The 26,966-nt window shown below is 45.6% G+C and overlaps 1 protein-coding gene across 6 annotated transcripts in view; it reads left to right on the forward strand.

Annotated features, from left to right (window-relative positions):
* The window catches only part of TIAM2 (TIAM Rac1 associated GEF 2), a 189,600-nt gene that overhangs the window by 55,115 nt on the left and 107,519 nt on the right, over positions 1 to 26,966 (forward strand). For all 6 annotated transcript variants that reach the window (XR_006202907.1, XR_006202908.1, XM_042940125.1 and 3 more), the window contains 2 exons: positions 23,877 to 24,039; positions 25,116 to 26,261. Coding sequence is in view for 4 of the 6 variants with exons in the window: in XM_042940125.1 (XP_042796059.1) it covers positions 25,122 to 26,261 (1,140 nt within the window). In the remaining 2 variants the exon portion in view is untranslated. The remainder of the gene's footprint in view (positions 1 to 23,876; positions 24,040 to 25,115; positions 26,262 to 26,966) is intronic.

A 26,966-nucleotide genomic window follows, 5' to 3' on the forward strand; every position in this document is an offset into this window, starting at 1 on the left:
CGTATTTATTTATTTATTTACTTACTTACCTACTTATCTGGGGGAGGAGAGAGGCAGAGAGAGGGAGAGAGAGAATCCCAAGCAGGCTCCATGCTGTTAGCGCACAGCCTGATGCAGGGCTTGAACTCATAAACCGTGAGATCATGACCTGAGCCAAAATCAAGAGTCGGACACATAATCAACTGAACCACCTCGGTGCTCCTACGTTAGAATATTTAAAAGGAATATCTGATTAGCCTTTGAGACTGTTTCATTTATGCTTTACTGAAGTGCAGTTGCCAGGACTGAAATACACCTACTTGAAAAGCCTAAGGTTTAGATTTTTTTTTTTTTTTTGGAGACAGTTTGCCTGTTGAGCTTTTTGAATCCTGTCTCTCACATTTGCTGGCTCAGTGACCTCGGGCAGGTTATTTAAGTTTGGTGCCTCAGTTTCTTCTTCTGTAAAATGGGGGTAATAAGAGCATTTTCCTCATGTGATTGTGATTAAGGACGTTGATATATGTGTTATATAGATTCCTGCTGTTTTAGGGGTGGCTGAGTGGCTCAGTCAGTTAAGCGTCAGACTTCAGCTCAGGTCACGATCTCGCGGTCTGTGAGTTCGAGCCGCACGTCGGGCTCTGTGCTGACAGCTCGGAGCCTGGACCCTGCTTCGGATTCTGTGTCTCCTTCTCTCTCTGCCCCTCCCCCACTCGTGCTCTGTCTCGCTCTACCAAAAATAAGTAAAATGTAAAACACTTAAAAAAAATTTCTGCTATTTAGTGTATACTCAGGAGTTTATATATTAGGTACATCAACTGGATTTGAAAATAATGTATTTGGATTCTGCTCCTAAAGTGGAGACAGGACTTTGAGCATTTGCTTCACATGTTGACATCCCTGAGTCAACAGAAAGAAAAGGCTTAATTATAATTGTTAATAACTTTAGTTATCATAGCGATAAATCACAAATATGCCATTTTCCATATGGCTAGCAATATTGTTGTCTCTTTGGGGCCAGACTGACTTGGTTTGAGTTCTCTAGTTGTGCTTGTTTCGTGACCCTCAGCAAATGACTCGACTGTGCCTAACTTCACTTTCTCCATGTGCAAAGTAGTGCTGATAATACAAATCAAAAAAGATTGCTGTGGGAATTAAATATGAAAATACATGTAACATTCGGGCACAGGGCTTCGTGATTTTTCATTTCCTACTTTCTTCCTTTTTACACCTTAGATCTGAGAAGGATGTTACTATCTGGACAACAGTGATCATGGTTAGGAATGGTTAGGAGTGTGTATTTTGTTTATTTAGAAAAAAATTTAATGTTTATTTATTTTTGAGAGAGAGAGGGAGACAGAGACAGAGTGTGGGCGTGGGGAGGGGCAGAGAGAGAGGCAGACATAGAATCCAAAGCAGGCTCCAGGCTCTGAGCTGTCAGCACAGAGCCTGATGTGGGGTTTGAACCCACAAGCCACGAGATCATGACCTGAGCCGGTGCCATCCAGACACCCCTATTTATTTATTTTTTAAATTAATTAATTAATTAATTGAGAGAGAGTGTGTGTGTATGTGAACAAGGGAGCAGCAGAGAGATGGGGAGAGAGAGAGAATCCCAAGTAGGCTCCACATTGTCAATGCAGAGCCCAATGCGTGGCCCAAACCAAGAGTTGGATGCTTAACCGACTGAGCCACCCAGGTGCACCAGGAGTGTTTAGAAATAGTGTCCTGGGCACCTGGGTGGCTCAGTCGGTTAAGCATCTGACTCTTGATTTCAGCTTAGGTCACGATCTTGTGGTTTATGACCTGGATCCCGGCATCGGGCTCTGCACTCACAGCACAGAGTCTGCTTGGGATACTCTCCTTTCTCCTGCTTGCATGCTCTCTCTCTCAAAATAAATCAATAAACTTAAAAAAAACAAACAAACAGTGTCCTATTCATGATGATGAAGGGAACAGAATATTTAGCATAGAAAATATTAAGTTTATTTTTTATTTTCATTTTTTTAATTTTTTAATGTTTATTAATTTTTGGGAGAGAGGGAAACAGAGACAGAGCATGAGCGAGGGAGGGGCAGAGAGAGAGAGACACAGAATCCAAAGCAGGTTCTGTCAGCACAGAGACTGATGCAGGGCTTGAATCCATGAACCGTGAGATCATGACTTGAGCCAAAGTTGGCTGCTCAACCGACTGACCCAGGCGCCCTGAAAATATTGTTTAGTGTGGAGCATAATATTGCCCTTGAGAGTGAGCCATGTGTGCAGCGAGCAGGGGCAGTGAGACACTAGGGCCAGTGAATAGAAGGAAACTTAGGAGCTGGGGGAAAACGGGCGGGCAGCCTGTACAGTAGTGAACTTCCCAGGGCAGATATGGGTCCAGAGGCTGCTGGACTGTAGATCAAGATTCCCGGAGAAAGGATTCCTCGCTCCCCAGGAAGGGGGCTGCCATGGCCTGTATGTCCCGTTCCAACTCCTCTTCGGTATAAATGGCCCCGTCCAGAATCCTGCGTGTACATCTGGTCATCTGGGCCGGTTGGTTGTATGGAGCCATACGTCCCTGGAGACCCAGGATTTAGCTCTCTGAGGTCAGAGAGTTGGGACTGCTGATTGCTTTCTTTTAAAACACGTTTCAGGATTTAAAATCTTCCTGTTTGTGTTTATCATTTGAATCAGAGGTTGCAAACTGGTGGGCTTCTGGCTGCTTCTGGGCTGTGGGTGAGCTTTGTTGGGCCTGCAAAATGCGTCCCTGACAAGGGTCTTAAGGATATTTAGGTTAGTTGCCTACCTTTATTTTTTATTACTATTATTTTAAATGTTTACCTATTAATTTTGGGAGAGAGAGAGAGAGAGAGAGCAGGGGAGGGGCAGAGAGAGGGAGGGAGAATCCCAGGCAACCTCCGTGGTGTCAGAGCAGAGCCTCGATGCTGGGCTCGATTTCACAAACTGCAAGATCACGACCTAAACTGAAATCAAGAGCCAAACGCTCCACTGACTGAGCCACCAGGTGCCCCAGTTGCCTACCTGGAGAAAGCGAAAATTTTAGCTAAAAGCAACATGTTCAGTGTTCCTTTAAAACGCGGTTTCACCGGGCAGCACGGCGATGTGCATCCCAGGTGGCAATGGACAGCTGGGGAAGTGGCTGCTGGCCCGGTTGGAGGGGCACGCGTGGGCCCGTTTGCTACGGTAGTGACCCCGCCGTGCAGTCTCCCCGATACCGCGTGCCAGTTACCAGTTTTCATTTACTTAAGTTGTTTTTCTTCTAGTAGAATTAGGAGAAAGCTGGAAAAGTTCTATCTCCTTCTGTATTAGTGGTGGAAAACCTAAAGACGTTTCTGTAGAGTCTCATGTTTCCAGAAAGGTAGAACAGAACATGTTTTGTGTGTGCGCTGAAGAATACTCGTAGAAACCTAATTTGCAAACAGACGGCTTCTGTTTCTTAGGAGTATAGCCCTCTGGCCTCCGTCATTGCATGCATTTTAAATGGCACTGAAGGTGTGTGTGTGATTCCTGAGCGGGGCAGTAGGATTTCCCCTCTGTGTTCAAACAGAACTCTTTGGCTTCTATTTTAGGCCATTTTGTCTTTTTTCAGCAGCAAACTTGCTCGTCTTCCCCACGATCGGTCGTCAGGACTCCTGGTTGGGTGAAATGGGAGCAGTGTGTAATTTGCACATGTGTGTGGGCTGTGGAACGAGGTTCCATTCTGCCTTCCCTAGTGGGTCCCTCCCCCAACGCTTCCCAGACTTTGTGGCACCAAACAGATGAGGGCCTGTAACCTCGTTGACTCTGGGGGGGGGGGGGGCGTCGTGGTTACCAAGGGCACTGCCCTCGTAGCCCACTGAGGCACAGACTGAAATCCTAGGACTCTCTTCTGTGTGTGTGGATTTGATTTTTAGTGAAAGACACAATCTGGTTTTGTTCGTCCGTTCTATTTTACAAGGGTGCTTCTGGCAACATTGTGCAGATAAACTAAAAGAGAGAGAGAGAACAGGGGAAGAGCCATGACATTGGACATCTATTGTTTGTAAGAGCGGTTGGGAGGGAGAGCGGCGTAGGGTGTCTGTTGATAAGGACAGAAAGACTAACTTAATTAGTGGAATTTTGAGGATGACTGGTTTCAAGTCCCTGGAAGGAGTTGTCATCTATCAGTTGGTGTTTTAACAATGGAATGTGCTCCCTAATGGAGCTGGGACTTGCCATCACTCGGTGTATTTGGGTGGAAGAAGGTGGCCCATCTGTCAGGATACCGTAGGAGGTTCTCAAATTAGAAGGAAGATAGGACCTGCTGGATGACCTCTGTGGTCTCTTAGAAAACTCAGATCCAATTACTCTCTGAATTAAACTGATTAGGAACCTTTCAGCGTGAACGATTTCACTTTAGTCCATAAAAAGGAAGTACTGTGCCCATGGTGTGGGAGGCTGAATAGAGCACTTTTTAATTGACTACATCGAATTCTGGACAGATTCCTTACACTTTCTTAAATGTTCCAATAGAACCCTTCAAAAATGTTATAAACAGATGTGTCTAGTGTGTAGTATTTGTAAGTGGGTTTTCTAAATGGTTTATTCCTACTGAAAATTCTTAGGTTACCTTAGTGGAAGCTCATGAATGAGTATGGTTTTATTTTTGGTAGCATGATTTTTAAAAAATGTTTATTTATTTATTTTTGAGGCGGGGGCGGGGGCATGGAGAGAAAACACAGGGTGGGGAGGGGCAGAGAGAGAAAGAGACACAGAATCTGAACTGAAGCAGGCTCCAGGCTCTGAGCTGTTAGCTCAGAGCCCGATGTGGGGCTTGAACCCACGAACCATGAAATCATGACCTGAGCTGAAGTCAGACGCTTAACTACAGAGCTACCCAGGCACCCTGGTAGCATTTTTTTGTACAGATTTTTATCGTTTATATAAAAATCATGCCTCTTACTATAAAGCATTCCATTTAATTTTAAACTTTAGGGGTTTATACATTATCAATAATTGTCAGTTATCAAAGTGTATTTAACTTGGATATAATGACTTATAGAAAAAAGTCCATGTAAAGGAAAAATTTATTAAGAATTTGTTTTAAATCTTAGTTTTTCGGTTATTTCACATTTGCTCACATCTCCCAAAAGTAATTAACTGGTCATTTGGTTAAATTCTTGAGACTTGCTTATTATGTAATGTAAGGTACCACTTGGACTTTATAAATATTTATTCCTTATTTTCATGAGAGTTGACTGCATTAAAATGTGTCTTGCGTATTTGGTACCTTTGAACCACTTAGAAAAAGCTTGTATTAAGAACTTTAGGTTTGCTGTGGCTTTAAAGCAATACATAGCATGCTAGTATTGCATTTTGAATTAGCTTAAAATTGACGGTTGGTTTTGTGGGCACCTCCAGTTTACTCTAAAAAAAGTTAAAATTTGATTTTGCTCTTTATTTTCACTTAATAAAGAGTACGTTTTTTTTTTTAAATTAAAAAAATGTTTATTTTTGAGAGAGAGCGCAAGCAGGGGAGGGGCAGAGAGAGAGAGAGGGAGACACAGAATCCGGAGCAGGCTCCAGACTGATCTGTCAGCACAGAGCCCGACGCGGGGCTCAAACCCACGAACTGCGAGATCATGACCTGAGCCGAAGTTGGACACTTAACCACCTGAACCACCCAGGCACCCCAAAGATGTGGTAGTTGTAAAAATTTCACCTTTTGGAGGTGTAGTTGACATATAAAATGGAAGGATAGTTAGTGTACATTGTGGTGATTTGGTGTGATGTATGCGTGCACTGGGGAAAGGAATGTCCCCGTCCAGTTAACGAAGACCGTATGCCTCCCCTTCCCTGCTTTCTCTTTCTCTCTCTCTCTCTCTCTCTCTCTCTCAAAAAAAAGGGAGCCCTGGGTGGCTCAGTCGGTTGAACATCCGACTCAGTCTCACGGCTTGTGAGTCAGAGCCCCACGTGGGGCTCCACCCTGACAGCACAGAGCCTGCTTGGGTTTCTGTCTCCTTTTCTCTCTGCCCCTCCCCTCCTTGCTTTCGCCCTCTCGAAGAATAAATAAAACCACACAAAAAAAAAAAAATTAAGAAAAAAAGAACACCTGTCACTTCACTGTCTATCCTGTGTGTGTGTCAGAGAGAGAACATTTAAGTTCTACTCTATCAGCAAATTTCAGTTACACAGTATAGTGTTTCACGTTGGACCCTCAGAGATTACTCATCTGTAACAACAGTTTTTACCAACCCCTCCTCCTCCCCCCCTCCCCCCCCACCCCCCCGGCAGCCACTTTTCTGTTTGTGTGAATTTGACTTTGTGTGTGTCCATCTGTCATTTCCCCCCAACTTTTTATTAGGAGAATTTGCAAACATAGAGAAAGTTGAAAGAATTGTACAGTGAATATTACCACCGCTTGAATTCTGTAATTGTTAACATTTTGCTCTATTACTTTCCTATGTGTCCTTTTGCATTGTACGTTCGAGGACAGAATACTTCCTTAAGTAGTAATATATGTAATTCTTGGAGATCTTTGCCAAGGAATTTAACCTTAGATGCTTGTTAACACATAGGTCCCGTTATGTTGTCATCTCAGAACGAAGCATTAGAAAGGTAAAGTCTGCTTTTATGATTTGGAGATGTGCTGGCTTTCATCATTTTAGGGCAGAGTACTAAGTTGAGAGTATTTTATTGTAGTTGGGCAAAGTTTAAGCTCTTTAACCCCCAAGTGACATTGTACATCCATAGAACTAAAGTTACCTGGGGATTAAAAAAGGGAACCAGACAGTGCAAATCCATTGGAAATGTCTGGGGAATGTTGGAGATCATTCATTCCTACAGGCAATTCTGGCATAAACAGACCTGCATATAACGTGTTCGAAAAGGTCAGAATTGGCTTAAAATCTAGAGGCAGGTCTTACAATACAGGCATGTAAGTATTCCACACAGTTGGTTGTCTTTCTGATACATTTTTCACATTGAGAAGCACGTCTTCTTACACTTCCTTCTTCCCTCTCGAGAGACTGTTTTCTTTTACGTTAGCCGATGATACTTCATTTTCCTTTTATTTTAGCAACAGAAACAATGCTGCTCCATGACTTGTATTCTTTCTTCTTCTGGGTTTACCCAGGGCATTTTTTTTTTTTTTTAAGTGGGCTCCATGCCCAGTGTGGGGCTCAAACTCACGATCCTGGGATTCAGAGTTGCATGCTTTACCGACTTAGCCAGCCAGGGGCCCAACCCAGGCTATTTTTCAGCTCGTGCACACACACGCACACGCACGTCAACTTGACATTTTGGGAATTCCCATGTTTTCTGTTATGTGACTTGGCTTCCGTGGTGACTTTTCTGACTTCGGTCCTGGAGGTTGTGGTTACTCGACTGGCATGTCCTGGCTCTGCTGCCTGCTGCTGGCCAGCTCTGGGACCTTGGAAAGTGACTCAACCTCCATTTCTTGTCCGTAAAGTGAGGGGATTGGGCGCAGGCGGCTTTTCAGGTGTGCCCTGCCTGCACTAAACAGTCTTTGGTTCTGTGTTCACTAACAGAGTTTTGTGGAGGTTAGACTGGTTTTTGTAACTATTGGACAGGTGACCTTATATAATGGTTCTTATTATTTGCTAATTAAGATTAGAAAGTGTACCTTCAAGCATGTATTTTTTTTTTTAATGGTTATTTATTTTTGACAGAGACAGAATGCGAGTGGGTTAGGGGCAGAGAGAGAGGGAGACACAGAGGCAGAAGCAGGCTCCAGGCTCTGAGCTGTCAGCACAGAGCCCGACGCGGGGCTCGAACTCACGAGCTGTGAGATCATGACCTGAGCCGAAGTCGGACACTCAACCGACTAAGCCACCCAGGCGCCCCTCAAGCGTGTATTAACTGCACGGAACCTGTATGGGAAAAAAATTGTGTGTCCATGTACTCTTACGTGTAGATGTGTGTACACATATGTAATTTATTTTTCACGCAAGATAGGGAATCAAAAGCTTGTATGTCTGTAGTACAATCTGGTCTTGAATGTGAAGCAAGAATCTTGTCAGTTTCATACATAGATCCATTCACATTTTAAACTTTATTTTTATTTCGTTTGAGAGAGAGCGCAAGGGAGCACAAGTGGGGGAGGGGCAGAGAAAGAGGGAGACAGAATCCCAAGCTGGGGCTCAGCTGTCAGCACAGAGCCTGATGTGGGTCTCGAACTCACAGCCTGTGAGATCATGACCTGAGCCCAAATCAAGAGCTGGACTCTTAACTGACTGAGCCACCCAGGTGCCCCACTGATCCATTCACATTTTATTTATTTATTTTTTTAACATTTGTTTATTTTGAGAGATGGGGGGGGGGGTGGCGCAGGTTGGGAGGGACAGAGAGAGGGAGACACAGAATCTGAGGCAGGCTCCAGGCTCTGAGCTGTTAGCACACAGCCTGATGCGGGGCTCGAAGTCACGGACCACAAGATCATGACCTGAGCCGAAGTCAGACACTTAACCCACTGAGCCACCCAGGCGCCCCATTCACAGTTTAAAAATAATGAAAACATTACCTCAAAAAGCTGTTTGTCACATGTTTGTCCAGGAGAGCTTGAAAACTTTGGCTTAAACTGTTTTCCATAGAATGTAATTTCAAAAATTTAAAAGTACCCAGATGTAATCCTGTTCTCCCTTTCAGCACACCTTTGCCAATAATTAACGTAAAATAATCTCTGAAAATGTTGCTTTACCTTTTGGGTATACTTTAAACCGAAGTATAAACCGAATCTTTTTTTCATCAAAAGATACAGCAAGACTTGAAAACACGTGAACGTCTGGTGTGTCGCTTTTTTTGCAAGTCAGGTTATTGCTTATCTTTCATCAGATAGTGACCTTTGGGGATAAGGAGTACTTCCAGGGCAGGGCACTGGAGCTCAGCTACCTTAAAAATGAAATAACTCTGGCACACAGTGTATACCCGATATTTTGCAAATTGCAAAATTATTCTGAAGGGCTGCTCTTGAAGCAGGGTTTTTATGACCGTAGCATTCCAGCTGTGGCTTGGGAGACAGAATGTTTACTACCGCTCTCAACACAAGATGGTAGGTGTGTATTCTTACTGCGGAAGGGCTTAAAAAAGCAGCGAGCCTCCCTTCAAGTGAGTAAACCTTTATTCAGCGCGCTCCGGGGCCGCGCTCCTATGGAACTTTGGTGGTAATTCTGGAATGTGGGTCCAACAGCAGCCCAGTCATGGGTGAGCCTGGCGGCTCCCCGGCGTGATGGCTGGCTGTCCCGGCTAATCACTTCAGGCGGCCCGTGGAAAACCACTTTCTGGTTAAGTCTGCATCATACTCCTCCACCAATGGAAAAAATTGAACATGATGAGGGTGTGTAGCTCGCAGACAAAAATACATCCAGCATTGCACAGGATCCGTTTTTAGCTCTTAACGGCCGAGCATTTTGAAGTGTTCCACGCTGTTTCCTGCCTTGCCATGGGCAGAACGCAGAGAGAGATTGTGGATTTGTGCATCAACCCTGACTTTGTGAAACTTTTTCTACTAATTGAAAGAGCCTGAGAAACCCTGGCTACATCCAGAGTTTTGGCAAAGGTAAGGTTATAAATGTTTATTTCCCCCCCTTCTGGAGTTGAGACTTACTTTTTATATGTGAGATACAAATGTTTCTCGAAGCAGTCCTTTTGGGAATATTTCATTGTGCGCTGACCCTTTTTCTTTGTTTGACGTTATTTTGTACTTAGGCAGCTCTAAGACCGTATTACTCTCAAATTTGAGTATGTATATGCTTTCTGACGCCTACTGGGGGTTTATTATAGTTGCCTACCCCATTTTACTAATTACTTCTCCAAAAGCTAATAGTATTTATTGTATGGATTTATTTTTCCTGATATTTCAAAAAAGTATCATTTCTCAGTGTGGTTATGGTAAAAGCATTAATGACTATTATCTTTTTTTTTTTTTTTTTTACCAGTTAATTCTTTTAGGGCACAAAGGGAAATGAAATTGTCGCAGGGATTGTATTTTGTAGTTTTCTGGTTATTATATAACTTCATCAGGCCTTAGTTTTGAGCCGAGTGAGCTACTTGGTTTAAGGGTTTCTTTTCACACTTGTAATTTGATGTTCACTGTTTATTAATGTTTGTCCTTTTGTCTCGAACTTTCTGAAAAAAGGAATGAAATCCTGTGCAATCCATGTGCGTGTGTGTGTTGGTGGGGGGCGGGGGGGGCGGTACCTAGTTCAGGTGGGATGATTGATCTGCGTTACAATCCCTCAGACGCTGTTCATTCATTAAGTGTCTGAATCCCGAGCTTATCAGCGTGGATTGAGGAACCCTGGCTTGGCACAGTACTTTCTCAGCTTTACGTTAATTTGGCCAAGCATGTAATTCTCTGAAAATTGGTAGGTGGAGAGACAGAAATAGGAAGCTTTTTTGAAGTCATTGTAACTTGGAAGATTATTTATAGAATTTCTGGAAAGTAAGGGTATTGCTGAACAGCCGCTGGGATTTTTCTTAACACGTTGAAGTATTGCACTGTGGCCCTCTGTCACACTTAGGGATTCCAGAGTTTTTGCTTACTTTCAGTATAACGGGGCTATGAGTTATTTTAGGATAGGCAGTGTGCGTCTTCAGTGTGTTTCTTCCCTGTGGATGTATAGTTCGTCGTCCATTCCTTTAGTTCCTTGGCTGAAATGCCTTTTAGGGATGGGGCCGTGGCGAGTACAGTTCAGGTAGGTTCGAGTTCATCGAAACATTGGTAACATTTCTTACTTTTCCTTTGGATCCGGAAAGTGCTGCTCTGGCAGAGCCGGCAAACATTTAGAACCGGGACGGAGCACCGTCTTCTCCTGTAGTCAGATGAACATTTGTCAACTGCTTTGATTTTCACCGGAGCTTGTAGACAGAAACTGAAGTCTCCTGGAGCCCCCCCCCCCCCCCCCCCCATGCCTCCGATCCAAACTAGCCAGACAGTAAATAGGGTTTTGAATGCAAGCAGATAACGGTCTTCCTTCAGTGTCTCAGTGCAGAAGGAGTGAGCTGCAAAGCCCTCTCCTCAGGCCGGGCCTGCTCAGGGATGCCTAGAGGCAGAGGATAAGGGCCAGGTCCCTTGCCAAGAGACGATCCTTCCCAAGCGGTCCCTCATTTAACCCCTAAGGAAAGTAGATATTTCCGCCTTGGTGGTCTCTAATTGTGTTTGAGAAGAGACACATTCCCTCTTTCAGAGATTTAAAGTCAGTGCAGGGTCGCTATAACCACTTTTTGCCACAGATGTCAGAAGGATGTGGGAGGAACGGCGGGAGGGAAGGCTGAGAGGGAGAAGCATGGGCTCCTTACATTTCGGGTGGGATGCTTTTCCACGCCTGTGTGCACCTCTGGGTTTGGCCCACTTTGAAAGATTCATTTGTGTGGAGACGATAAACCTGGGTGAGTGAGACCCCTCAGCTCTACCGTGAGATTTAAAAACAATCGTGTTCGTGGCTCATTCAGAATAAGATCTTTTTGGACATTAAAAGAAAAAAATTGAAGCGTTAACCTGCGTTTTTTATTTGAAATTAAGTGTCGTACCTTAAGGCAAGGGCCAAGATAAAGATGGCTTTATTAGGAGGGATCAAAAACAAACAAAAAAAAAGGCATGGATTTGAAAAGTAATAGCAACAAAATTTTAAAGCAGGGAAATGTAGGAGTAATGCAACAATCCTGACTTTCAGACTGGTGACGCACACAAGTACTAAACATCGCGTTTGTGATGGTTTGAATTCTGATAATGGCAGGGTGAGTGTCTTTATTACTCAGTCCTATCTAAAACAGGCTTACAAATGGTAAGAGCTGTAATGTCAGTATCCCAGGAATATATTGTATACTACCGTCAGCTATTTATAGCTCAGAGTGTTGTCAGGTTGAGAAGGGACCTTAGAGGATTTTCAGATGGGAAAGCTGGGAAACCACGGAACTGACGTGGCTTGTCCAAAGTCACTGCGATGGTTAATTGCTGAGCTGGGATGCGATGCCACGTATCCTGTTAGTCCCTTCCTTATACCACCTGTTTCTTTCATTGGAAATACTTTGGTATATGCCGTCCTATCTTTGTAAATGATAGAGGCGTGTATGTGTATACATATGTTTGTAGGTGTACGTATATTTGCTTACACACACACCTCTTACACGCATCTGTTACCCTCCCTCCTTCCATTCTTTCTTTCATTTGCTTACCTACTTGTCAAAGCTCTAGTCGGAGACCAAAGACTTGTCTTTCTTGTATCTTGGTGAAATTCAAAGTCGTATACTCATTTGGTGGCCATCATTCGCACTGACTTATTACCAGAGAGAATTTTAGGTGTATGTGTGCTGCCCTAACCTCTGCTGAAAACACAGCTCTGATAAGACTTCCTCTGCCAATCTTCCTGGTTTAGCCTTAGATGAAGCGGTTCTCCCCACCCTGCCCCCATCATCCTATCCCGATAGAAGACTGTCTAGGATTTGTTAGTTCTGTAACTTATGAGAGGGAGGCATGGAAGGGAACAGAAAAACAGCAGATGGGTTTTACTTAAGTGCCAAGGTAATGCAAGGTGCTTTTGGAAAAATAAACACTTATACAGTGATAGACTGAGTTATCATTTCACTGTAGGAAAGGGATGTGGTAGGTGCTACAGATAACGCCAGGAAGAAGTTGGTCCAGGGCGTTCCTAAGACTTAAATAAAGGTTTAAAAATGCTGGCTATCTTTAGGACAACACTGGAAAGTGAAAATAATCCTTATCCTGTTTTTGTACTTGACCATGACACATCTCTATGGTGGCAGAATTGTTAGGGCAGGGCTTCTAGAATGGAGATGTGCGGACGGGCTCAAGAGTTGCAGAGTCTATGGGTTGGGAATGACAAAAGCTGAAAGTTCGTATGATGAAAGCCAATGAAAAGGAATTCTGGGTGGAGAGAGTGAAAGTATTTTCATGTCGTCTGTAGCCATTCCTGGAAGGCGGAGTGACCAGGGAAAGGAAGCATTATGCACAGACAATCATAAGCCAGGCAAACGCATGGTAGTAAAGGTTAATGAGGAGTAGAGAGCGTCACGAAAAGTGTACGTAAAGCCACGGGATACACGTGCACTCACACATGTATAGGTGTGTGTAACACGCATATGTATTCCATTGAAAATTGATAGGATGGTCACAGATGAATCAAAAACAGCCAGACAAGGTACATACAAAACCACAACAGAACACCCTAGAAATAAGTGGTACCTAGCAGAGACCTTCACTTACCTTTATCTCCTCCCCCCACCCCCTCAACATGACTTATAGGGGAAAAATGGAAATTATAAGAAGACACAGTGATAAGTAGTCTCCCAGAGAGTTCTGCGCTGGCGTTAATGCCCTGCTGTATAACCATATATTGTTCTCGAAGGGTTTTTCTCCAGTTTCTCTAATAGTCCAGGGTGGTTGCTCTTGGGCCAAGTCCTCCTCTTGTGCGTGAGAGTCCTTCTGCTCTGGCTACTTAAGGGCAACATTTGAGCATTTGCCCCTCTCTCTGGCACACAGCACAGTTGTTCCCATTCAATGCTGCAGTTTCTCCTGAAGACAGACAGACAGATGGACACACCCCAGGGACCGCCACCCGTTTGGGGATTCCTCTATCCTTCTAGCCACTGTTTGTTCCTCTGTCGCCCTTTGTAGTCAAACCAGAGCAAGCGGTTTCTGTTTGCCATCTTCAGTTTCGTTGACCTCATCCTCAAACTCACTCCAACCCGGCTATCGCCGCCCCTGCTCCGCTCTGCTCCGGTCAAGTTCATGGATAAACTTCCATGTTGCTAAGTTCAGTGCTGTTTTATCTATGGATCCTCGTTATTTGGACTGTCGGAAACCTTCAGCAACTTCACAGTCTCCTCCCTAAAATAGACGTTTTTTTTAAAGTGTTTATTTTTGAGCGGGGGGAGGGAGGTGGGGGGGGGGAGAGGGAGAGGGGGGCAGAGGATCCAAGCAGGCTGCATGCTGTCAGCACAGAGCCCAGTGCAGGGCTTGTACTTGGGAACCGGGAGATCATGACCTGACCCGGAGTGAGACGCTGAACCAACTGAGCCACCCAGGTGCCCCCGAAATACATTTTTTTGATTGGCTTTAAGGGCAACATGTTTTCTTGGTTTCCTCTTAATGTGATTCACTGGCTACTCCTTCTGTTTCTCTTGTGTGCTTCTCCTTATTTGCTTGACCTCCTCATTTGGGAGTGCCCAGGGCCTCTTCTCTTCCTTTTGTTTACTTCCTTGGAGAGCTCATCTATTTTATGTTTTAAATATCATCTTCATAAGGATGAGTAGCACGTTTGTACCTCAAGCCCACCTTTCCCCTGGATGCCGGCTTCTCCCCCCAGCTGTCAACTCGACATTGCCACTTTAACGTCCAACAGACATCTCAAACCCAGTATTTTGTCTTCTCCTAAACCTCTTCTGCTGTGCCTTCTCTGTTCTTCCAGAATGAAAGTCACTGCGGCCTTCTTGACCTGTTGCCCCTCATGCCCATCCATGTGGGAATCCTCTTGGCCCTTCTTCCAACTGTATCCAGACTCAGGCCATTCCTCATCACTCCCCCCAAGTCCAGCGCGCGTCCTCTGTCCCCCGGATCCCTCTAGCAGCCTGATCGCCCCCACCCCCAGCCTCCACTTGGCTGCAGACAGCCCAACAAAGGGCAGCCACAGTGGTCCTCTTGAAATGTGGCCCATGATGAGCCTTCTGGAGTCACCACCCTCTAATCATGACTTTCAATCTCAACGCGAAAGCCAGTGGCCTTAAAATGTCCCTTTGGGCTGCAGTCTGGCTCCTTGTCCCTTCTTTGACCCCTTCTGTGCCAGCCACACTGGCCTGCCTGTTCCACCTCTCGGGGCATTTGCACTTTCTCTCCTCTGCCTCGAGTGCCTTTTTCCCAGAAGCCATGTCGTCTGTCTTCTGCTAGTCTGGGTAAATGTCACCACTCGGTGAGGTCTTCCTCTTCTCCCCTTTCTAAAATTGCAGCACCCCTCCCCCACACAGCCTACTACGCCCTTCTTTTTTTTTTTTTTGGCTAAAATACTTGTCACCTTATAACAATTTGCTTTCCTTGTTTGCTGTTCATCCCTCCCCCCTATAATTAAAGCTCGTGAAAGCAGGAATTTTTTTTGGGGGGGGGGGCGGGTTTCTATTGTTGTATCCTAAAGGCCTGTAACCGTGTCCAACAGAATATTTACTCAGTAAACACGTACTGGGTTAATCAGTGAAAGTGTATCTTCCCTAGGATGCCGGATATAGTAGCTACAGCTACTTAATGCAAATGCTAAATACTGTTGGACTCCTGTATTTTACCTTAAAAATGTAAATTTTATGTTTTACTTCATGATCTATTTCTTTATTAAAGCAATTATTAAATTACTTAGCATTAGATGAAGTTGCAGCTTCAGGAAGATGCTATTTGGTTGTTCTGTTTCTGGATTGCCCTTCCCTCCACCCCCCACCTCCTGATCTTGGTCAATATGTCCCATCCCCACAGCCTTGGGGACGTATATTCTAAATTCCAGTGGATATTTAGGCTAATGATTATGACGTTTACGCCACCAAGAAAACAGATTTTTCCTTTGTGTGATGTTCTTTGTAAAGTGGAATGGAATAATTACATTTTAACCTTACAGCTCCTTAGTTAACTTAAAAGTTGAGTTTTTTATTTCCTTCTTGTGTCTTCATTCCCAACTGTGCAAGCCTTTCCTGCCTGGAAAAAGGATACCTCCAGAGAAAGACTTTTTCAGTGCTTTATGAAAGGTACATGGATCACAGCTATTTTTCTAGAAGAAAAGTCTGAACGTGAAGTTGTACTTTAAAAAAAAAAAAAGGATAATTTCAGATTGAAAAGAGACATTTAAAATAATTTTGATGTAATGCTAAAAAAAAAAAAAAAAAAAAGATGGTGAAAAAAAATCCAGGTTGGACTCCTGCCTTTGGCCCCTTAGTGATCTTGGTGAAATTGTTTAATCCCTGGAAGCTGTAAGACAGGGATGATCCTGCAAGCTCTGGGGTTCTTGTGCCCCAGTCAGCCTTGGCGCACAGCGACTCAGGGCACATTAGGCCCTCCCTCTCCCTCTGTGTGCTCATCTACTTTAGATAACAAAAAAATTGTAAATTCGTATAAATTATAAAATTTATACCTACTAACACCATTCATATTTTTTTCCTGAAGGTTTCCGTAAATTTGCCAGCTAAAATCTTACTAGGTGTGCTGTGAATAATCATAGAATTTAAGGAAAAGTTCAGCAGTAATTGGTTAATTGCGGGCCCCAGAACAACTTCTATTGTAGCCTCAAGCCTTAGAGAAATGAGCTCTCAAATCAGGCAGCAAGCTGAGCTGAAGTAGGAGTTACACATTTATGAGGGCGAGGAAAACACCCACTTAAATGAGGGAAAAAATGTGTGGCTGAAGCCTGTTCGTTTTGTAACTTAAACGGAACAGTGCATAATGAAGAAATATTTTGCCAAGAATCGCTCAGTACAATTACCATGGTATATTTTGGTCACAGAATGTGATTGAGGTTCAGGAGCACGATGCCTGCTTCTGATTTACTGAGGCACATGCCGTCCGTGCAGGTCTCCGAGTCAGTGAGAAGCCATGTGGTTACAGCCCGGGTTCCTGTACACGGTCTTCTGTTTGAGTACGAAGCTTGGGAAGTACTGACCCATGCCTGAACTCCCCTTTTTTGTGGAAGGGTTCATGTTCATAAAAGTTGAAGGTGAGAGGTTACTTAAAAAAGTCAGGCTAGCACATTATGAATCCGGTGAATCTTGGGCAGTCAACAAACGCACTGCTCACGGTCTGTAGAGACAAGGATGTTGGCCAAACTTTGGATGAGATTTGAAGGAGACTTTGGAGAAAAAGAAGGTTGGGACTGAACATTGATATATTACACACACACACACACACACACACACACTAGAAAGAACATGGATAAAAGTATATGAAAGGCAGTTTGATAATTTCTAAAAGAAAAATAAAACAACTTTATATTCACCAGGATTATTCTAAACTATTCTGTAATTTTGCTTGAAGAGGTGATTAATTCCCCTTCCCCCCGCCACCGCCCCCCCCCCCCCGAAATATTTTCAGTTTCTGTGATGGCTCAGATGGAGCTGGGCCTCTCAACTCCCCGACATTCCAACAACATACCAGTAATATTTGTGGGAATGTTGGTCCCCCCCCCCCCCATAAACTCCATGCTGTTAAAGTTGTCATACACTCGCTTATTGATTCTACACATGGTTCGCATTGGTAATTAGCCCCTCCCCGCACAAGCTGATAAACCCTTTTGGGGATGGGATCAGACCATACGTCTCTTTTGTCTCCCTCATAGTGCCCAGGAGGGGGTGGGATCTGCAGGAGAGTCTCCAAACTCCCGAAGAGCCATGAGTAGAACTCTTTGTCACTTCAGCTCCCGAGTTTCTGCCAACACTAAGAACATTTGCCTCCTGTGCCAGTGCTGTCCCCATGCTGTCTTTGGGGTGTGACCTGTGGGCTCCTTCTCCAGACAGTTTCCTCAAGTGTCCCTAGGAGATGGCTCACACTGCGGTGCTTCTGGGACAGTTGGGGGATGGGGAGGGGTGATGGGCTAACGACAGTCAACGTCTCCCCAGCCTCCCCTCCGCTCCCAGCTCCCATCTCTCTGAACTTTGTCCCTGACACCTGTGATCAGGCCCTGCTGCCTTGTCACCTTTCCCCGTACAAGCTGGGGTCTTTCTCCACTTAGTTCACTTCCTTATTCAGTAGCTTAGGGACTCAGCTTGTGGCCACAGAGTGGCCGTGTCTTAGAAACATGTGGTTTTCTTCTCCTTGGAAGGCCCTTCTTTTCTGTCTTCATCTAACAGAATCCTACTCATTCTTCAAGACTCAGGTCTTCAGTTAACTTTTTTTTTTTTGGGGGGGGGGAGTAATTTTTAACCTTCCTAGGAAGACTTTGCATACGCAGTGGAAGTTTCTCTTAAGTTGTAGAAGGAAGTAGGTGAGGACCACGTGTGCAACTTGTGGGGCCCAGAACTGCTGACAGAGGCTATTCCTCATCTCGGGCTTCCTGTCTTTAGCTCAGGTGTTCGCCTGGGTAGTGATTGAGCAAGTGTTTTGAGACTCTCTCGACTTGGTTTGTCCTCGGGTCTCGTTAAAATGGGATGTGCCATTCTGATGGAAGCTGTGGTTTTAGAAGTCATTGTTTTCAACACTTTTTTTTTTTTTTTTTTGGTCACGAAGAAGCTATAATTGTACTTCACAACTCAGTATACAGGCAGACACGTGGAGACACATGGGAATTTGTTTCATTAGACAGTTTTAAACCCTTATTGGGATGCACTCCTCCATTTTCTGTCCTATTTTATCATTTCCACTCTGTTTCTAGTCTGTTCTTTTAAAAATACTGGTAATTGAGTCATTAAATGAATGTCATGACTCACAGTTGAACAGACATTTCTAAAGCAATGCTGCAGATACTAGACCTTGTTACAAAACAGGTGTGAGTGCCTAGACCCTCCTTGTGATAAATTGGCTTCCTTAGGTGATGAACTGTGCAAAGGCCAGGCTGTTGTTTCCGTGGAATTGATTCCCCCCCCCCCCACCCCTGTACCAGCCATGCTCATCCTTGGAGGTGCACACTGGTTTATCCATTCATCTGTTAATACGCGGTTGGAAGGGGTCCTGCCGAACTGAAATAGAACCCATGGGGCTCCACAATGGATGATCAGCTTTTGAGACCTTAGCAGCAGCTTGCTTTCTGCCCACTTTATTTGTAAGGATTACTCTTCCAGAGCACCATTCCCAGGGAGACCAGATGTTCCTTTTGCCTGCCTCCTTTACAAATTGGGTTCAAGTCTTGTGGTTAGCAATGAGCTCCTTTGAGTCATGGCCTTCAGTTCTCAAGTTCTGAGTGTAGTTCGCTGATGCGGAATGAGAGAAGCAGGTTTTGGGGCAATTATCTACAGCGTTTATTTAGTAAGTTTGGATCCTGGAGAGATGAATGCATGTTTCAGATTGTTAGGTATCGCCTTGTATTTTAGTAGTTTTAGTAAGACAGGCAGTAAACCTTGAGGGCACAGGTTCTCAGCCTCAGCCTGACATACGTATCGGGACAGGTAATTATTTGTCGTGGGGATCATCCTGGGGATTGTACGAAGTTTAGCAGGATCCCTGAATTTTACTTACCAGGTGCTAGGACTCTAGTTGGTTTGATTGGAGATGTCTCCAGATATTATCACATGTCCCCTCAGGGCCAAAATTCACGTGGTGTTGAGAGTGACTGCTTTCAGGTAATACTAGTTGTTCAATGAGCACAATTTTCTATCATGACTGTCCAATAACATAAGTATATGGCTGTCATTGTTTCTGTTGACATTTGACAGACCTCTGACAAATTGGGTAGTTTTATATGCTGTTATAATTTGGGGAATTGATAAAAATCAGGAAAGTGCTAACAGAATTTGGAAGATTCCAAATTTATATATATATATACATATATATGTAATATATATATGTATATATATATATGTATATATATATATAAATCATATATTACATATATATGTAATAATTAACCTAATTAAAACTGTCTGAAACAACAGACTGTCATAAGATCTGATGTCATAGTACACAAATTTAGACTTCTAACTCACAATTAATAATAGGGCTATATATTTGTATTGTATTTCTCAGTTTTTTAGGTGGTTTCACATACATTTCCACACCCAGTTCTCACTCCGTGAGGTAGGTAGGTCAGATATTTTTATCCTCAAGTTGTAAGTGGAGAAAATGAGACTCAAAGTATAAGTAATTTGCCCAAAGACTTGTGCTATTTAAGAGATGGAGACAGGCCTTAAACCCAGGTTCTCTGACACAAACCAGAGTCGGATGCTGAGGTTTGTCTTTTTAATGATTGAATTCCTCTCCCCCTTCCCCCCAATGAAGGAAACCAAGTAGATATTGTTATGGTTAATGATGGTTAGTCCTATTCTTATCTTTTTTCCTAGTTCTTATCACCATCTGGAATGTTGCCCTTGGACAAGGATGAGGGTCCTATTTCAGTATGAAAATCTCTCTGGAATTATGTGAGAAGCCTTGTTGGTGTCTCATGGTGGCAGAACGTCAGCTTCCCTCACTGCCTCGCCCAGCCGTAAATCTGCTTTTGTGCAGGGTCCCCATGCCTCTGTTCTGCTTGCTGTCCCCATTCAGCCCCGGTCCTCCCCACAGAACCATCCGGCCCCCCGGGGGGTTGGCTCTTACCCTCTTTAGTTGCTCCTTCTGAGCAGCTGGCTCAGGCCAGAGACAAAGCAGTCTTTCCTTTGCTGTAAACTCTACACTACGTGGAAATGGAGACTTTGGGAATCTGACACATCAGTTCAAGCCCAAGCTCAAGGCAAATAAAGAAAAGGTAAATCTTGAATTTCCCCCGAAAGATGTTTTGCTGTGGAATTCGGTAGGGCACCGTGGCTGTTGGTATTGTAGTGATGTATTTGTGAATTTCTTCACATTGCCGGGCATTTCTGGGGTGGTAATTGATCACAAGTTGAACCAAAAATATCCATTCTTATTTGTGATTTCAGCTTTTAAAAAGCAACAAGCAACAGCAGGTTTATATGGTTGGGGAATGCAGAGAGCAAAAGACAAGGTGGTTGTTTTTTAGGTTCATGAGATTGTCCATTTTTTAAAAAAATTACAATATTTTATTTTGCAATAAATAAGAGAATTATTAAAAACTTGTTTATACAGCACACAATATTTGCTAAATGACTTCCCTTAAATTCTCGATCAGTCATCTGTGGGCCCCAGTGCACATTAGCATACCTAATGACATAAATCGTAGGTTAGCATACTTAATACATGTTACTCCATGTTAGTATTTCTGATACATATTGCAGATGAGTATACCTACTATGTATTTTTTTCTGTTTAAAGATATTGGGAGCTTTGAACTAGTCTCTTTTTTAAAAAAAAGGTCACAGGAAATTTGTTGTTTGAGTATTTTCAGCCCCCTTTCTGTCAACGACAACAAAAAAGTATTTAACTTGAATACCGTAAAATTCCCTCAGTAAAGGAGTCAGGGGTGTTGAACGTTTGACCTACTTATTCTCCTTTTTCCAGACAAAAACCACAGCTGAAGCATGCCCAGTAAGTATCTGTTCAATTTGCCAAACTCCTCAGGGGTGATCGTTTCCCTCAGAGATTACCCTTCCTGTCAATAAAGTCCTCATAAATATCGCATAATTCTTCTCGTTCCAGTTTGAGGCTGGTTTTCTTTTGCCAGGATTGGCTGAAGATGTTGAACAGCTGGTAGGCATTACCATACATAACAATGCACACTGTTCTCCACCTCTTTGCTCCCTCTTCTGCTTTCTTCTGGGCAGTGCTATGTTAATCACTGCAACGTTTCCTCATGGGCATCTGTGTGAGTCCTGTGGTCAGACCCAGTTGGGAATGATTCCTGCTCTTTGTGCTCAAGTCAGCCTTCTGGTATGTGAGGTTGCTTTCACTTAGTTCAACAAACGTTTCTTGAATGCTGTATGGGCCCCAAAGTTGCAGGCCTTGGGTGGACAGCGTTTTTGCAAAGGACAGGGTCCAGGGCTCTGTTTTTCAAATATAACAGGATATAAAAATGAAACTGCTTAATTTCAAAAGCAGGAAGATGAATGTAGGTTGTAACCTGTTGCTGGGGACTAAGCTTCCATCCCGGGGCCATTCTGCGACTTTGAAGCCTGGCCTTTGTGTGTCTTGAGCAGCTGACAGAGGGAGCCTCTCAATGGCAGTTTTGTGTCAATTATGTTGGAGAGCTTGACACCAGGGCTGTGTGTGCCTGTCTTCAGGCATGTGACCTTCAGATCAGAAGGGCCTGACAAAGCTGGGCCGGCTGTGGGTGAGGGACCCTGGAGCCTTTCACCTTTGGGGTCATCCCCGGGCCTTGGTCTTGAGGAAAATAAACAAGCACACAGTCTCCCTGCAGTCAGCTCGTGGGAGAGGTCCCAGTGGTGACAGCCAGGAGCAACGCTGGCCACTTGTAGTTCCCTGCGTTTAAAAAAGATGGAACTGAAGAAATACAACTCCTACTGTGAGCTTTTAAAAGGTGGAGTTCTTATGATCTAGCTCTGGACTCACAGCGGTCACGGGGGCCATGTTTCAGTGGCATCCCGACCAGTGGGCGATTCCCTCTTTCAGATATTTGTGAGAGCCACCCACTAAAAAGATCAGTGGTCGGTAGCATAGCGGGTGCCATTTGGGGCCGCATTACTGAGCCGGTGGCCTGGAACGAGCTCTTAGATCCTCCTGCCAGTCCCAAAGTGAAAAATCTTTTTGGCATCCCCCTGCCCCCCAATTGTAAAATCTATGTGTGTGCATGGCCTCGGGAAGACTTGGGTCTCTGGTCCCATTGGGGAAACTTAGGGCCAGGGCCAGTGCTTCATTAATTTTAAAAGTCACTATTGAACTCTCCAGAGGAGTTACACCAGCTGTGTGCCAATAAAAGGATGGTCAGCATCACTAACCATTGGAGACAAGGCACAGTGAAACCAGATATGGTCTCCTCCTGTACCCGTCCATGGCCACTATCAAAACGCCAGAAAAATAACAAGTGCTGGTGAAAGCGTAGAGAAATTGGAATCCTGTACGCAGTTGGTGGGGATGCAAAATGGTGGAGCCACTGTGGAAAATGGTCTGGTGGTTCCTCAAAAAATAAAACATAGAATTACCATATGAACCAGCAGCTTCACTTGTGGGAAAGCAGGGTCTGAGAGAGAGATGTTTGTCCCCCCACGTCTATAGCTGCATGGCTCACGGTGGCCACCAGGTGGAAAGCAATCGATGCGTCCACTGATGGATAAGGAGACAAACGAAATGTGGCCCATACGTATGAGAGAATATTACTTGGCCTTAAAAAGGGAGGAAATTCTGACATACGCTATAACAGGGATGAACCCTAAAGTCATTATGGTAGGTGAAATAAGCCCGCCACAAAAAGACAGATGCTGTGTGAGTGTACCTGCGTGAGATACCTAGGGTATCAAATTCATGGAGACAGGAAATAGAATGGTAGGTGCCGGGGCTCGGGAGGGGGAGGTGGGGAATTGTTGCTTAATGGGCACAGAGCTTTAGTTTCAGGACACGAAGAGTTCTGGAGATTGTATGCCTAACAGTGTGAATGTACTTAGCACCACTAACTGTACTCTTTATGGTGGTTAAGATGGTGAGTTTTCTGCTATGTGTATCGTAACACAATTACAAATAATTTCCGTTTTTGAAAGGGAAAGAAGTCACCATTAAACCGTCACTGCTCTGCTGTCTAGGTCTGCAGAGAAAACTCAGGCTTTGTGTCCCGGGAGCGAGCACTGCCAGATGGGAGCTCATCCAGCCTGCCCCTTCCCTCCAAGTTGGGCCTCCTGCCCCTATCTCTTGTGCGGAGAGGCCCACACATATGCTGGAGAACAACTCTGAATCTCCTTCGTGGGGTCAACCTCCATAACACAAGTTGTTGCGGCCAGGGACTATTTTACTGTGATTCCGCGTTGTGGGTTTTGTTTTTACTGCTGAGTCAAATCGAGAACAATGAACTGTTTTCATATCAGGATGATGCTCCTGCAGTCCTGTCCGTGTGAAGAAGCTGCAAGTTGTTTTCCTGACGGTGGTGACAGATGAGCCGTGACTCATGCTAGAGCCTTCACCTGCCCTCCCCTGAAACAAAGGCGCACATTGGACCGCAGACTGTGTGTTGAATTAATGGCCTTTACAAGATTGGATGGGCAGTTCTAGCTTCTTTTACATCTTCCAGCACCTCTGATGAATCAAGCGGTTTATAGACATTTCATCTGTTATTTTGACAGTGATTCTGGACACTGGTTGTTTCTTGGTAGAATTTATACGAAACCTTTGTTTTTACCTTTTTGGAAGCTTGGTGTAAAATGCTCGACGGTTCCCTTGTATTTCTGTTTTTCAGGATCATTTCACAGACTCCCTTCCCGTACTTGTTAACCATGCTGCCTTGTTCCCAGGACCCCGTGAAGCCTTCTGTTAATCTCCCTCAGAGCACAGACTAGACTTCAGGTACAGCCGGCTCAGATGAGTTGTGGTTCACCTCAAGTTGCAAGACTGTGATTAAGGTAATGAGTGACTTCAGTTGTTTGATCTGGTCATTTTTGTTTTGATATGTGTATGCTTAGCTCCCACCAAAGAAAAGTCAATTCATTTGACTTTTGTTTTGTGGCTGTACATTCTTAGGCGGAAAAACATTACAATTAAAAACCTACTAAATTCATTTTGAAAGGGACCTGAGAACATGACCTCCAGCTTGCCTCAAATAGTGATCTACTAGATAGAATGAAACGCCAAGGGGGAAGATTGAGATCTGATTTCAACTCGCCTGTTTGGCTTAACAGACTCATTGAGAAAAGTGGGGCTTTAAAAAGAGTCGCACGGTTTCCGATAAGTCAGCTTCAAACTATTTTTTCTCATCGTGTTCTAAAGTGGGGACCCGTAAAGACTTGAGAAGCACTAGAGATTAGCTTTATGAAAATGTCTTTCTGCCCCAAATGAGAGCTTTTATTCTCTCCCCCTCCCCCTGCCGCCCCCGTTCTTCATCTCAGCCTCCTCTTTGGGGACTCCTTTTGTCGTGTTCCTACTCTGTGTGATAGACCCAAGCTCCAACAGAGTGTGGTACCTGGACTCCCGTTCTTACAAACTTGGCGGTTTCGAGCAGTAATCTCTTATACTAGCTAACTGGCGTTAGCTCTCCTGGTACTTTGTATGGAATGAAAATCTCTCTAATCACTGACAGATCAGTGTACTGGAGTGACAGGCACTTTTCCCTCATTTCCCCTTCAAGAATCCTTTATTCAGAACCTCCCAACACCGAGCCTCAAGGGGGGTCTCCGCCTTAAGCTGATCTTTGTGCCCGTTCAGCTTCCGAATTAACATCATACAACAAATTACGTGTTTTTAAGTTAACTAGCACGTGGGCATGCAGTATTATCCACTTGGCTGATAACCTGCGTGGCATGTAGAAAACCAGTTGGGTGAGCAACTTGTGTCCCTGCTTTTCTGAGTTGTAGGAGACACAGCAGAAACGTCGCTTAGTCACTCTGTAACGTGTGGGGCTTTTTTTTTTTTTTTTTTTTTTTTTAAGAAAATTCTGTCATAATGGTCCTGTTTCTCACTGATGCCGCTCTTCTTCATTTAGGTTAACATGGGGAACTCGGAGAGTCAGTACACCCTTCAAGGATCCAAGAATCACGGCAACGCTCTCACTGGTGCTAAGCAAAAGCCTTGCTCGCTGAAAATACGCGGCCTTCACGCGAAAGACGACAAGTCACTGCACGGGTGGGGGCCCGGCAGCAGCGGCGCGGGCTACAAGTCCCGGTCCCTGGCCCGGAGCTGCCTGTCTCACTGCAAGAGTAATCAGCCTTATGCCTCGAGGGCCGGCGGAGCCACGTGCAAGGCCCCCAAAGGCGGCGCGTACGCCAAGCACCGGACCAGCGCCTCGGGCAACGACTTCCTCTCCCCGGAGAACGGCTTCCACTACGTGGCGCACCAGCGGGCGGAGGAGCGCGTGGCCTCGAGGGACTGCAATGGGCACCTTCTCAGCTGCTACGGGGGCAACGAGAGCGTGGCGGCCACGCCGCCGCCGCCGCAGCCGCCTCCGCCGGGCGAGGACCGCAAGAGCCCCAGGGTGCTCATCAAGACGCTGGGGAAGCTGGACGGCTGCCTGCGGGTCGAGTTCCACAACGGCGGCGGCCAGGAGGCCGAGGGGGCCCCGGGGGACGCGGGCGGCCCGGTGCGGCTGCTGCGCTACTCGCCCAGCCCGGGCCCCGGGCCCGACTCGCCCCCGGACTCGCGGCCGCGCTCCAGCAAGGGCAGCTCCCTGAGCTCCGAGTCGTCCTGGTACGACTCCCCCTGGGGCCCCGTGGGCGAGGCCAGCGAGGCCAGCGAGGCCGAGGGCTCCCTGCCGGCGCCCGGCACGCCCGCCCCCCGCCTGGGCGCCGACCTCCCGCCCGGGGCCCCGAAGCCCTTCAACCAGAGCTCTTCCCTGTCCTCGCTGCGCGACCTCTCCCCGGACGCCAGCCCCGCGGCCGCGGGCCTCCGGCTCTCCGGCGAGTTCGTGGGCGCGCGCGCCGGCCTCAGCCACCGCGTGTCCTTCGCCTCGGACATGGACGTGCCGTCCCGGGTGGAGCGCAGGGACCCCGGGCCGTACGCGTCCTTCACCCTCCCCTGCCGCAAGTCCAAGGCCGCGGCGGAGGACGCCTCCAAGAAGGACACGCTCAAAGCCCGCATGCGCCGCATCAGCGACTGGACCGGAAGCCTCTCCAGAAAGAAGCGGAAGCTGCAGGTGAGCCACCCCTGGCGCGGAAGGGAAGGTCCCCGCAGGCCCCCCCGTTTGTCAACTGGGGCTGTTTGTTGCAGGAGCTCCCGCAGAGCGCTGGCCGGAGGCTCAGGAAAGTGCAGAGTTTAGCCTCAGGCTGGGCTCCTCTTGTTGTTTGCAGCAGTGGGTGGTGGTGGTGTTTCTCTTTTGCTTCAGAAGGGCACTTGTTACCCCTCACCCAGAACTTCAGGCTCTGATTCTGTGCAAGCTTATCTCCTGGACTCTGGTGTGAACTCCACGGGCGTCACCCCGAGATGTGGCCAAACTGTCCTTAGAAACTACAGCGGGGGAGGGGGGGGGGCGCCTGGTGGCTCAGTCATTTGAGCATCGGACTCTTGATTTCCGCTCAGGTCGCGATCTGGGGGTGGTGGGACTGAGCCCCGTGTCAGGCTCATCCTCAGCATGGAACCCGCTTGAGATTCTCTCTTTACCCCTCTCCCCTGCTCATGTGCACACTTGCTGTCTTTAAAAAAAAAAAAAAAGATGAAATTATAGCTTTGCAGAGAATTCCCCAGTGAATTAGTCATCTGCGAATCTTGCTAGAGTTCACTCTCGAAGTCTAAACAAAAAGGAGAGTTAGAATGTTGTTATCTGGGGATGAGTAGCCTTCCTGAACTTGACATTACTTTGGGGAAATTAAAATTTCTAGACTTAAGTTGGTACATTAAAAAA

Source organism: Panthera leo, chromosome B2 (assembly GCF_018350215.1).
Source record: "Panthera leo isolate Ple1 chromosome B2, P.leo_Ple1_pat1.1, whole genome shotgun sequence".
Lineage (NCBI taxonomy): Eukaryota > Metazoa > Chordata > Mammalia > Carnivora > Felidae > Panthera > Panthera leo.